We start from the raw sequence: 9,462 nt of genomic DNA on the forward strand, positions 1-9,462 counted from the left end.
CCAAAGGGCTTCATCTAGGGACTGTTTGTGTATCACTATGGATACAGGAAGGGGCAGGGCCCTGAGAGTCTGTATGTGTGTGAGCACACGTGGGCCCAGGCAGATTCTCAAGACACCAGGAAAATGCCTTGTCACACTCTCTCCCTCTCGTTTCCATCAGTCTTTCAAATTTACCCCAACCCAGCCAGGTTTGACTCAGTGCTCTCACCCCTGAGCCACTCCCTTTTCCTCCCTCCAGGAGGCTTAAGTGCCTCAGGGCTTTCCAAGAAGGACAAGGGGTGTGTGTGTGTGTGTGTGTGTGTGTGTGTGTGTGTGTTGGAGGGGGCACCATGGGAAAAGACAACGTGTGTGTGTGTATGTGTGTGTGTGTGTGTGTGTGTTGGAGGGGGCACCATGGGAAAAGACAACATTTCAGTCCCACGGAAGCTGAGGCCAGGCTCTGCCCAACCCAGAAGCAAGAACGTGAGTCTGGAATCCCAGACTAAGGTGCAGAGACAGCTTTGGCCCCAGCACTCAGGCCCAGCAACCTTGGGCGCGTCTCCACAGCCGTTTCCTCATCAGTACAATGGGCCTAGTCATCTCAGCCCGGAAAGCTTGTGAGGATCAAGTGGGATTAAGTATTTTCAAGGGCTCTTTGACCAGAGGAGGCGATTCACGGGGGACTAATAGTGTTGTTATAAGAAGGCGGAGTCGGGGCGCCCTGGCCCATTCCTCCTGGGAACAGCCTTCTCAGCTGTGGGGAAGGAGAGCCAGGGCAGAGAGGGCATCTGGAAGGGGTAGGGGTCACGGGAGAGACCTTCATGAGCCCTTCCAGTTGGACATGTTTACAGCTGCTCTGTAGTCCAGCTCCAACCAGAACCTGAACCCAACCTGATCCCAGCCTGAAACCTAGACTCAGCCAGGCCCAAACCGGAAGGTAGTCCCAAATCCAGTCCTTGTCCGGATTCTGCCCCAGACACTGAGGCTTTGGTTCTCCATGATAGGGAATAGCAGGATTAAGCATAAAATAAAAGTAGAGGGGGTCCAACACACCCTAACTCTCTCCCTTTCTTTTCCAGGTGGCAGTAGTAACAGTGGTGGCGGGAGCAGCTTAGCAGCCTTTGGGGGCCACTTCGTTGTTTATTCAGTTCCAATAAGTTAAAGGGCAAGGGTGGGGGCAGGGTGTCTTAGGTGAGGATGCTGCTAACTGAAGGCAGCAGCTCGCCCAGCTGCTCCGAGACGCCCGCTGCTTGGCACAGGGGGTTGCCCTGCAGGTTGAGGAGGACCAGCTTGGGGCAGGAGGCAAGAGGCTGGAGCACGGCAGGCTGCGGGAGGCCTTGGGCAGGAGTCAAGGAAAGCTCAGCGGGATCCCCCAGACCTGTCTGCTCCTGTATAGCCATCACTGTTTTCCCTCAAGAACGGGGACTGGTGCCCGGCAGCCTGGTTGATGGGCACCTTGTCTGCTTCTCCGGAAGGTGTAAGGCTCTAGTCTGCAAACACTTGCCGCGGGGACCCCAGGCAGGAAGCACAGGAGGCCTGCTGGATGCAGTACCAGAAGGAGTAATGGAGACTCTGGTCAAGGGGGAAGCTAGCCCTGGCTGCAGAGGCACCCATGACTCAACGGCCAAGGGTTGCCAAATGGAAATTAGACCAAAGGGTGCTTTAACTTTCAGTTTTTAATAAGAATCAGAATTCTAAATTTTTTTAAAATATGAAACTTCCTGATTTAAAAAAATACGATGTGGTACTCAAGAACATCTGCAGGCTGCCGGTTTGTGAACTCTGGTTGAGGAAGTCATTTACTTCCATCCTGCAAAACTCTCCTAGCCCAAGTCAACGCTAGCCCCATATAGCCCCAGGCTCTCCTCTCTCATCAGTTTAGCCAGCCAGAGCCCCCTCCCCCCGCCAAGGAGCACACCCACCCTGCTGGCTGCCTGTCCCTTCCTGGTGTGGCACCTCGCTCTACCTGCTGTCTGAAAGGCCCCCAAAAGGAAGGATACGGTTATTGCACAAAAAGAGCTCCTGCAGCCGGGGCAGGTTAGTGACACCATCCAGGGACTCGATAGCATTATCATTGGCCTGCAGCACCTGGGGATCAGGAAGGGTAGGGAAGACAGGACAGGGCATGCAGCTGTCAGCCTGGGATTGGTACAAGCAACTGGGGAACCCAGCATGATCAGCTTACAGTGCATGGAAGGGCTCCTGGGGTCAGGTGGGATGACAGAGGACAGGAAGGCAGGGGTCATCTGTTGGGGCTGAAAGGACCCAGACATCTCTTTGTAGGGTGAGTAGACTGCTGAGGTGGAGGAAGGGGAAAGGACCCCCCAGGGCACTGACAGAGAAGTGAGTGCGTTACCTCAAGGCAGCGCAGGGCTGCCAGGGCAGGGGGCAGGGCTCGGAGACGATTGTGCGACAGGTCGAGGTGAGTGACCAAGAGCAGCTGTTCCAGATGGCAGAGCATCGTCAGATCCTGAGGAGGCAGGAGGAGATACCCAGTGAGCCCTGGGAGAAAGTCCTCAGGCACTGCTTATCCGGCACTTGCCCGGCGTGCCCCACACAGGCCCTAGGGGACCCCAGCTGAGGAGAGGACGGAGCAGGTGGGAAGCTTACCTGACAACCCATGGCAGTACATGCTCCGACGGATGTGAGTGCTGGGGCTGGGGTGGGCCGGGGAGTGGAGGGAGTGGGGCAGGTACAGGGGATAAAGGAGGGCGCTGGGATAAACACAGACATGGGCAGGAGTGGGCCTGGTGAATCTGAGGGATCGGTTTGGTAGGAATAAAGGTGGGCAGCAGGGACATGATAAAACTAATGTGTGGGGAAGACTGATTGGGGGAGATTGATTCAAAAATCTCTGGAAAACTATTCAGGCTTTAGATGATGTGGCCAGCTCCAGGGAGAGAAGCAAGGGAAGGAGTGGAGGAAGAAATGTTCAGCGGGGCACCTGAGACTGAAGGCAAAGCTGAGGACATGATGTGACCCTCGGCTGAAGCCCAGGGAGCAGATAGAAAGGCCACCCAGATCAAAAGAAAGAGGGAGGGTAAGCCAGTGGGGTGAGGGAAGGCGCATGCGCAGTCCCTACCTTGTGACCCAGGTGCAGCACGCGCACCTCCGCATACTCCATCTTGAGCACACTGTTCTCCAGCAGGAACTTGCTGCGCAGGTCATCCAAGTACGCTGCCCGCATTGGGTCCACAGCCTGGCAGGGATTGGGCAGACAGGGAATGTGTGTCAGCTGCCCTCCAGGCCTCCCCCTTGCTGGCTCCCCCAGATCCTACTTGCCTTGAGGGTCTGGAAGTACTGCAGTGTCTCCTTCTCATACAGCAGGGGGTCCAGCGCCCGCATCAGCAAGATGATGGTGAGCAGGCACCCTGAGAAGAGAGTGAGAAAAGGATGGACTCTCTTGGATCTTTTTCTGCTCCCATCCTCTGGAGACCCTTTCTGATCTCCCCAAGGGGACCTCCTAGGAAGGGGCCTCCTGAGAAAAGCAGGAGCTAGGGGACGGGCCTCACATTTATTCTCAGGCTCCAGCTCCTGCAGCTCCTTACAGGATTCAAGCTCGGACTGTAGCACTGTGGACTTCTCCACCGACAGTTCACACCTGGGGGGGGCGGGGGGAGGGGATGATGCCCACAGTCCTAGGGTACTGGTCATCCCCAGTATCCAGTCTGAGACCACCTGCTCAAGCCCCCAGCCTCCCACCCCAGATGCCTGATGCCCAGAGTGCAGAGTCCCTCCCCCTGTCTGTAGGCTTCCATGTCATCGTCACCTGAAGAGCTGTTCATCTGTGGCCGAGTCCCGGCACCAGCATTCTTGGCGGCCTGAGAGAAAGAGTAGATGGTAGGAGGGGACGCCCATGAGAAGAACAGAGGGATGGGGGGCTGCTGCAAGGGGTGGAGGACGCAGGCTGTGTCACCTTTCAAGAGCACACACTCCTTCTGGGCATTGCCTGCTGTCCAAATGACACGAAATGTGTGTTGGGGCAACTGGTCATTGAGGGAGGCAGCGGGCAGGTCACAGAGCTGGAAGCATACGGTCAAGGAAATACCTGGCCTGCACCACTTTTCTGACTCCCCACCTCAGCCCTGCCCCAGCCCCCACTTTGCCCCACCAATCCTGGGATACCCAGACATGGCTAGGCCGGTTCCTGCCATCTGGGGTCCTCCATTCTACAGCCAGGGGTGACTCATCAACCATGAGCAGCAAGGTGTCAGTCCTGGAGCCCACCTGACAAAAGGGACAAAGGGAGACCCGTCACTCCAACAGCACTGGGCCCACAGTCCATGATGCTCTCCAGCAAAAGCTGCAGGACTCACTAGGAGGGGCCGAGAGAAGGAGACAGTCAGACAGGCCTCGTCCCGGCTCACGTGCAGGCAGCGCAGGGCATCCTGGGGATCAGCTGGAGGGAGACACAGCCTCAGGTCTCCTTAAATAGTCTTCCATTCCTTCCAAATCCTAATCACCCAGCCTCTTCCCCCTGTGCTCACCTCGTCCCAGGAGCCAGCGATGGTAGAACCAGGCACTCTGATCATTAGGGTCAGTGAAGAAGGCATTCTGCACCAGCTCCAGCTCTGCAGGGGACAAGGAGGCATGTGGCTGTGGTTAGGACCCTGGTGGGCTCCTGGCTTCCCCAACATCCCACCCTGTCCTCTGAGCACCTCCAGCCTTCAGTTTCACTTATGTACTGGCCTTGCACAGGGGCTGCATGTGTTAGTCTTATCTTCCCCATTGGACACTTGAGCTCTCCGCAGCCAGGGGCTGGATCTTATGCACCCTCAGAGCCAAGTATGTACTTGATAAACCCAAGTAGCAGATTCAGGAACAGGGCTAGGCATCAGGGCTGCAGAGCCCTCCCCAGCACCCCCTGGCCCTGTTTACCTTTGAGCAGCACATCCTCAGGGAGGCGCCCCTGGGGTCCAGAGTCTGGCTGGGGGTGCAGCTGGGGCAAGAGGCAGGAGCGGTAATGCCAGGAGGAGTAGTTGGAGAAGTTTCGGGTGATGAGGCTGTCAGTGAAGGCGAGCTCCTCTGCAGGGAGCACAGCTGCCTGTGCAGCTACAAACCGCCGGTAGTCCCAGCAGTGGACTAGGAGGGTGGGGAACACCACATTTCAGAAGCAGGGCAAGAAGAGCTCCCTAGCTAGTACCCCTGGAGTTCCCTTGGAGATTCCAAGAAACACCTCTGTGCACTCCATGGAGGATGCATTTGGCTCCACCATCCCTTGTGCCATTAGCTCAGTGGGCTGGTCCTAGCCATCCCTCCCCACTCTGGGCCCTACTGACACCCTGTACCAGGGTGTGGGGCAGGTGAGCGTCGGTAGGGACAGAATCTGCAGGCACGTACAGTTCCGTTCATCAACTTCGAGGAAGCGGGCACACAGCTCCAGCTCCCGGGTCCAGTTGGGTTCTGGCAGGCGGCCCAGCAGCCAGCAGCGGTGGTGCCAAGTGCCATAAGACTTGGGGTTCACCCTCAGACAGCTCTCCAGGAAGCCCAGTTCTGCCTTCACCAGTGCAGCCAACTCCTCGGGAGACCTTCACCCAGAGGGGAATGGGGGTCAGGGCCCTCCAACATCCAATCTCAGCTCACCCTGACTTTCTGCACCCAGCCCTCCACTAGCTTCTGCCTATGCCCCTGGTTGCCTCATTCTTCCTCTACCCCTGGACCGAGGTAGGGCAGGGCCAGGGCCATCTTCCCTGGGCCCCTGAACCCCTACATACTTCTGGGCCTCCAGCTGCTGGAGCACCTCTCGTCGACAGTTCCAGAGGGTAGCAAAGTCAGGGTTGGCTCCCAGAATCTGGCTTGTCAGTTCCAGCACTGACTCATCCAGCTCTCCAGCCTGGCGCTGAGAAGGCAGATAGCAGGGTCAAAGATCATATCATTCTCCCACTATAGGGATAAGTAAATCTGTGAATGCCATATTATAAAATAGATACTATACAAACTATATAAACTTTATAGGTTTACATGTATTCTCACAATAGCCCTATATAGTAAGTGCAATTATCAGTCCCATTTTACAGATGGGCAAACTGAGGCCCAAAGAGATTCAGTAATTTGCCCAAGGACATGCAGCTAGTAAATTATAGAACCCAGATACATATCCAGGCAGTCTGACTATAGTGCCCAGCTCTTGGCCTCAGTGCTACACTAAGGGGCCCACTGCAGGAAGGGGCTACCTCTGAGGGCCCCACCTTCCGGAAGACAGTCTGGGTGGCTGACTGGTATAGCTTCAGCTTCTGTTCCCGCTCTAGCCTCTTGGCTTCCGCTTGCTCTTCCGATGTCTTCACCTTCAGGCGTCCGTGCTACAGGGATGGTCGGGTTGGAAGAGTGCAGGCTGCTTTGTAGGGGCAGACACACCGAACCCCGACTGAGGAGCCCCAGGTTGACATCGGGCAGTGAAGGCAAAGCCACGCGGGGAAAGAGCAAGGGCATGAGCATGGGCATGCGGAGGTGAGGGGCTAGGTTCAGGGTTCTCACCATGGTGCTGGCTCAGGTTCAGGGCAGGGGAGGGGTCCAGTGGCGCCCGTGAAACCTGGGGAAAGAAGTGTCAATCATGGGAGCCCCGCCTCTGGTAGCACCGCCCCCAGCTGTTCCCAGGAAGCCGCAAGCGAGCTAGGGCGGAGACCCCTGGGGTGTTAAGGGGTCCTGGGATAGGCACTGCACGTCCAGAAGGCACCCACCCGGACTGGGAACTTGCACCCGTGCGGGCCCGCCCACAGCCCGATCCGCCGGGGCCAGACCCGAGCCGGGGCACTTAGGTGATGGGGACCATCCCGCGCCCAGAGGCTGCCGCTGCCCTCCCGCCCCGCGGCTCCCAAGCACTGCCGCCCCCCGCGGGCGGACCCACCTGTACTGGGAGGCGGCGTGCGGGACGCGAAGCTGCAGCGCCCACCACCGAGCCCGGGCGCTGACTAGAGCGGCGTCACGCCCTGGCTCTCCGAGACTCAGCGCCCTCTGCAGGCCTAGGGAAAGGCCCACGGCGGAGCCGGTGGGCTCCGGAGGCGCGTGCGCGGGGTCTCTGCGCGCGCCGTCCGGAAACGCCAAGTCCCTGTTAGCCCTCCGGTGCGGTGCGTAAGAGTACGCACGCGCGACTATGGTGCTCCAGGAAAGCAACGCGGACCGAAATTCCTGTCAGCTACTCAAACTGCGATTCAGCTGAAAAGTTTTCTCCAACAGCCAGAAACCCACGCCCTCACCGCTCCAGTGACCTCACTGTGGCCGCAGTGGCCACCTCTCAGTTGCCAAATGTAACGGATGGAATTTCCTGTCCTTATCTTCATTGACCTCTGCAGCATTTGATGCAGCTGACTTCCCTTGACTTGATACCCTGTCCTGGCTTCTCCTCCCGCACCTTTGCCCCTCTCTTCTTGTCTGTTCACCTTCTCCTCCCCTAAATGTTGGTGATCACCAGGGTCCTTTCCTCACTTTTTCCCACTGCACACATTGCTCCTGGAGAATGTTCACATATCCAGGCGTTCAACTGCTTGAAGTAGGAGCTCCCAGAGCTCTGTCCTGGGCTCACCGACCTTCCGGCCCACACTTTCTCTCGGTGACTTCATCCACACTCATGGTTTTAATTGCTGCCTCTAAGCTGATGACACTCAAACTTGTATCTCCAGCCCAGATGTCTTGCAGACTTTAATAATGGAAAAAAATGTATACACACACACGTTCACAAGCCTAATAGGTATCACCTGGGTGCCGCAGAGACACCTCAGACTCTAAAAGTCAAAAGGTATCATTGTCTTGCCTCCTTCCAGTCTAAGCTTTAGTCTTTTATGCTTCCTATTTGAATGGGTGGCCTCCCCACTTTTCCTTAATAGCTCTTAAATACCCTCTCCATTCCTACTGCACTAAGAATTTCAGTTTATTCCCGTGATTGTTGAAAGTCTTTTCAAAGTTCCCGTCTCCAACCTGTCTCCTCTTTCATCGGTTCATCTCTCTGCTGCTGAATCAATCTTTCTGAAATGCAGATTTGATGATGTATGTCTGCCAAAAACCCTTCCATAGTTCCCGACAGCTTTTTAGGTAAGACTTTTAATCTTTCAGGTTAGCCCATCAGGACTTTTGGCACATGGGCCCTGCCTACCGCTCTGGCCTCTTGTCCTGCCTGTCCCCATTAAAAACTCTTCATTACAACTGGTACAGCATTCGCAGTTTCCCGAGCATGTTAACCTGTTCTCTCTTCTTTACTCTCCTTCCTCCACACCCTCTCCTTTGCCAGAGTAACTCCTGTTCATCTTTAAAATTTAACTCCAGTGTCACCTCCACGAAGCTCTCCCAAATGCCTCAGTCTGATTTAAAAGACCTTCATATGTGCTGTCAATGACAAAACATCTTCCCCTGTGCCTACTGTAAGTCTTGGTTTGTATGTCAGCATCTCCTAGGAGAGTCGAAGTTCCTGGAGGACAGGAACTTAAAAAAAATTCTTTTTGGTGCTGCTTCTCCAATACGTGGCCCTGGTTCTTAGTAGTTATTGGGTAGTTCTTTAAATGAATGAATAAAACACCACATAGTGAGGGCTGGCTTGGCTGGGCCTAATGGTGAGTGCTGTTGGCATTCAGGGATGGGAGAGATTGTGAGGCTTGGACCAGTTTAGGAAGTTTTCCTGATGGAGCCTTCATGGGTTCAAAGTGGCCACTGAATGTGTATGTGTGAGTGAGTGTCTGTGATATATTTGTGAGAAGTGTGTGTCCATGTGGCATGTGTATGTTTAATACACATATCTAGGTAGGAAAATATGGCTTTAAACTCTTTATATTTCTTCCATAGCTTTATCAGGCTGGAAATATGTGTAAAGTGCCCACTCTGTATTCTATCCTTTCCTAGGCTCTGTAACAAGTTACAGGGAAAAAGAGACACTTGTCCTGGCCATCAGTACTCGCAGTCCCAGTGAGGAACGAGCCACGCTGGTTGATGGTTATCTTTGTTCCAGGCACTGTGTCAAGAGCTTTGCACACACACAGGATTACATGTGGGAATCAGTAAGCAGACTGGTTAAGAACATGGACTCTGCGGTCGGACTGCCTGGGTGGCCATCCTGACTTTGCCATTTATTAGCTGTGTGACCTGGGGCAAAGTACCTAACCTTTGTGTTGAGTTTCTTCTGTATCTCAACTTCTTCAACAATAGCATAGGAAAAATAATGTTACCTACCTGCTATGGTTGAAGTGAAGATTCAGTTTAAAAATCTACATGGGGGGAGGGATATAGCTTAGTGGTAGAGCGCATGCTTAGCATGCATGAGGTCCTGAGTTCAATCCCCAGTACCTCCATTTAAAAAAAAATTAAAACTTTTTTTAAAAGAAAAATAATCTATGTGAAGTGCTTAGGACACTGCCTGCACTGAATAAGTGCTCAGTAAATAGTAATAGTGGTAATTTTTTAATTTTCTTGACAAATATGCCAGGAAATGGAGGCTCAGAAAGGCTAAGTAACTTGGTAAGCACCACCCATGTAGTAAGTGGCCAAAAGAGACATGTGTGT

The 9,462-nt window shown here is 54.5% G+C and overlaps 1 protein-coding gene across 2 annotated transcripts; it reads right to left on the reverse strand.

The window, feature by feature from the left end:
* Positions 1-1,085: 1,085 nt before the first annotated feature.
* RABGGTA (Rab geranylgeranyltransferase subunit alpha) lies at positions 1,086-7,525 on the reverse strand. Of its 2 annotated transcripts, none has more exons than XM_031678882.2 (17): positions 6,824-7,525; positions 6,454-6,508; positions 6,168-6,278; positions 5,694-5,818; positions 5,320-5,507; positions 4,858-5,061; positions 4,467-4,550; positions 4,296-4,378; positions 4,105-4,206; positions 3,896-4,001; positions 3,749-3,800; positions 3,492-3,580; positions 3,262-3,350; positions 3,062-3,178; positions 2,336-2,449; positions 1,980-2,067; positions 1,086-1,315 (listed from the first exon to the last, which is right to left on the reverse strand). In XM_031678882.2, the coding sequence occupies exons 2-17, from the start codon at positions 6,454-6,456 to the stop codon at positions 1,167-1,169; spliced, it is 1,704 nt and encodes a 567-aa protein (XP_031534742.1). In that variant the 5' UTR covers positions 6,457-6,508; positions 6,824-7,525; the 3' UTR covers positions 1,086-1,166. The 2 variants fall into 2 exon arrangements, with proteins under 2 accessions (XP_031534742.1, XP_015105846.1); XM_015250360.3 differs by lacking the exon at positions 6,824-7,525 and adding an exon at positions 6,657-6,813.
* Positions 7,526-9,462: the final 1,937 nt, after the last annotated feature.

The sequence above is a fragment of the Vicugna pacos genome, chromosome 6, assembly GCF_048564905.1.
Source record: "Vicugna pacos chromosome 6, VicPac4, whole genome shotgun sequence".
NCBI classification, from domain to species: domain Eukaryota; kingdom Metazoa; phylum Chordata; class Mammalia; order Artiodactyla; family Camelidae; genus Vicugna; species Vicugna pacos.

Excerpts from the sequence above, each read along its gene's own strand:
- RABGGTA (XM_031678882.2), bottom strand. Across the intron at positions 5,819-6,167 it reads CCCAGACTGTCTTCCGGAAG|CGCCAGGCTGGAGAGCTGGA; the intron begins GTGGGGCCCTCA and ends CTGCCTTCTCAG. Across the intron at positions 3,581-3,748 it reads ACAGATGAACAGCTCTTCAG|GTGTGAACTGTCGGTGGAGA; the intron begins GTGACGATGACA and ends CGCCCCCCCCAG.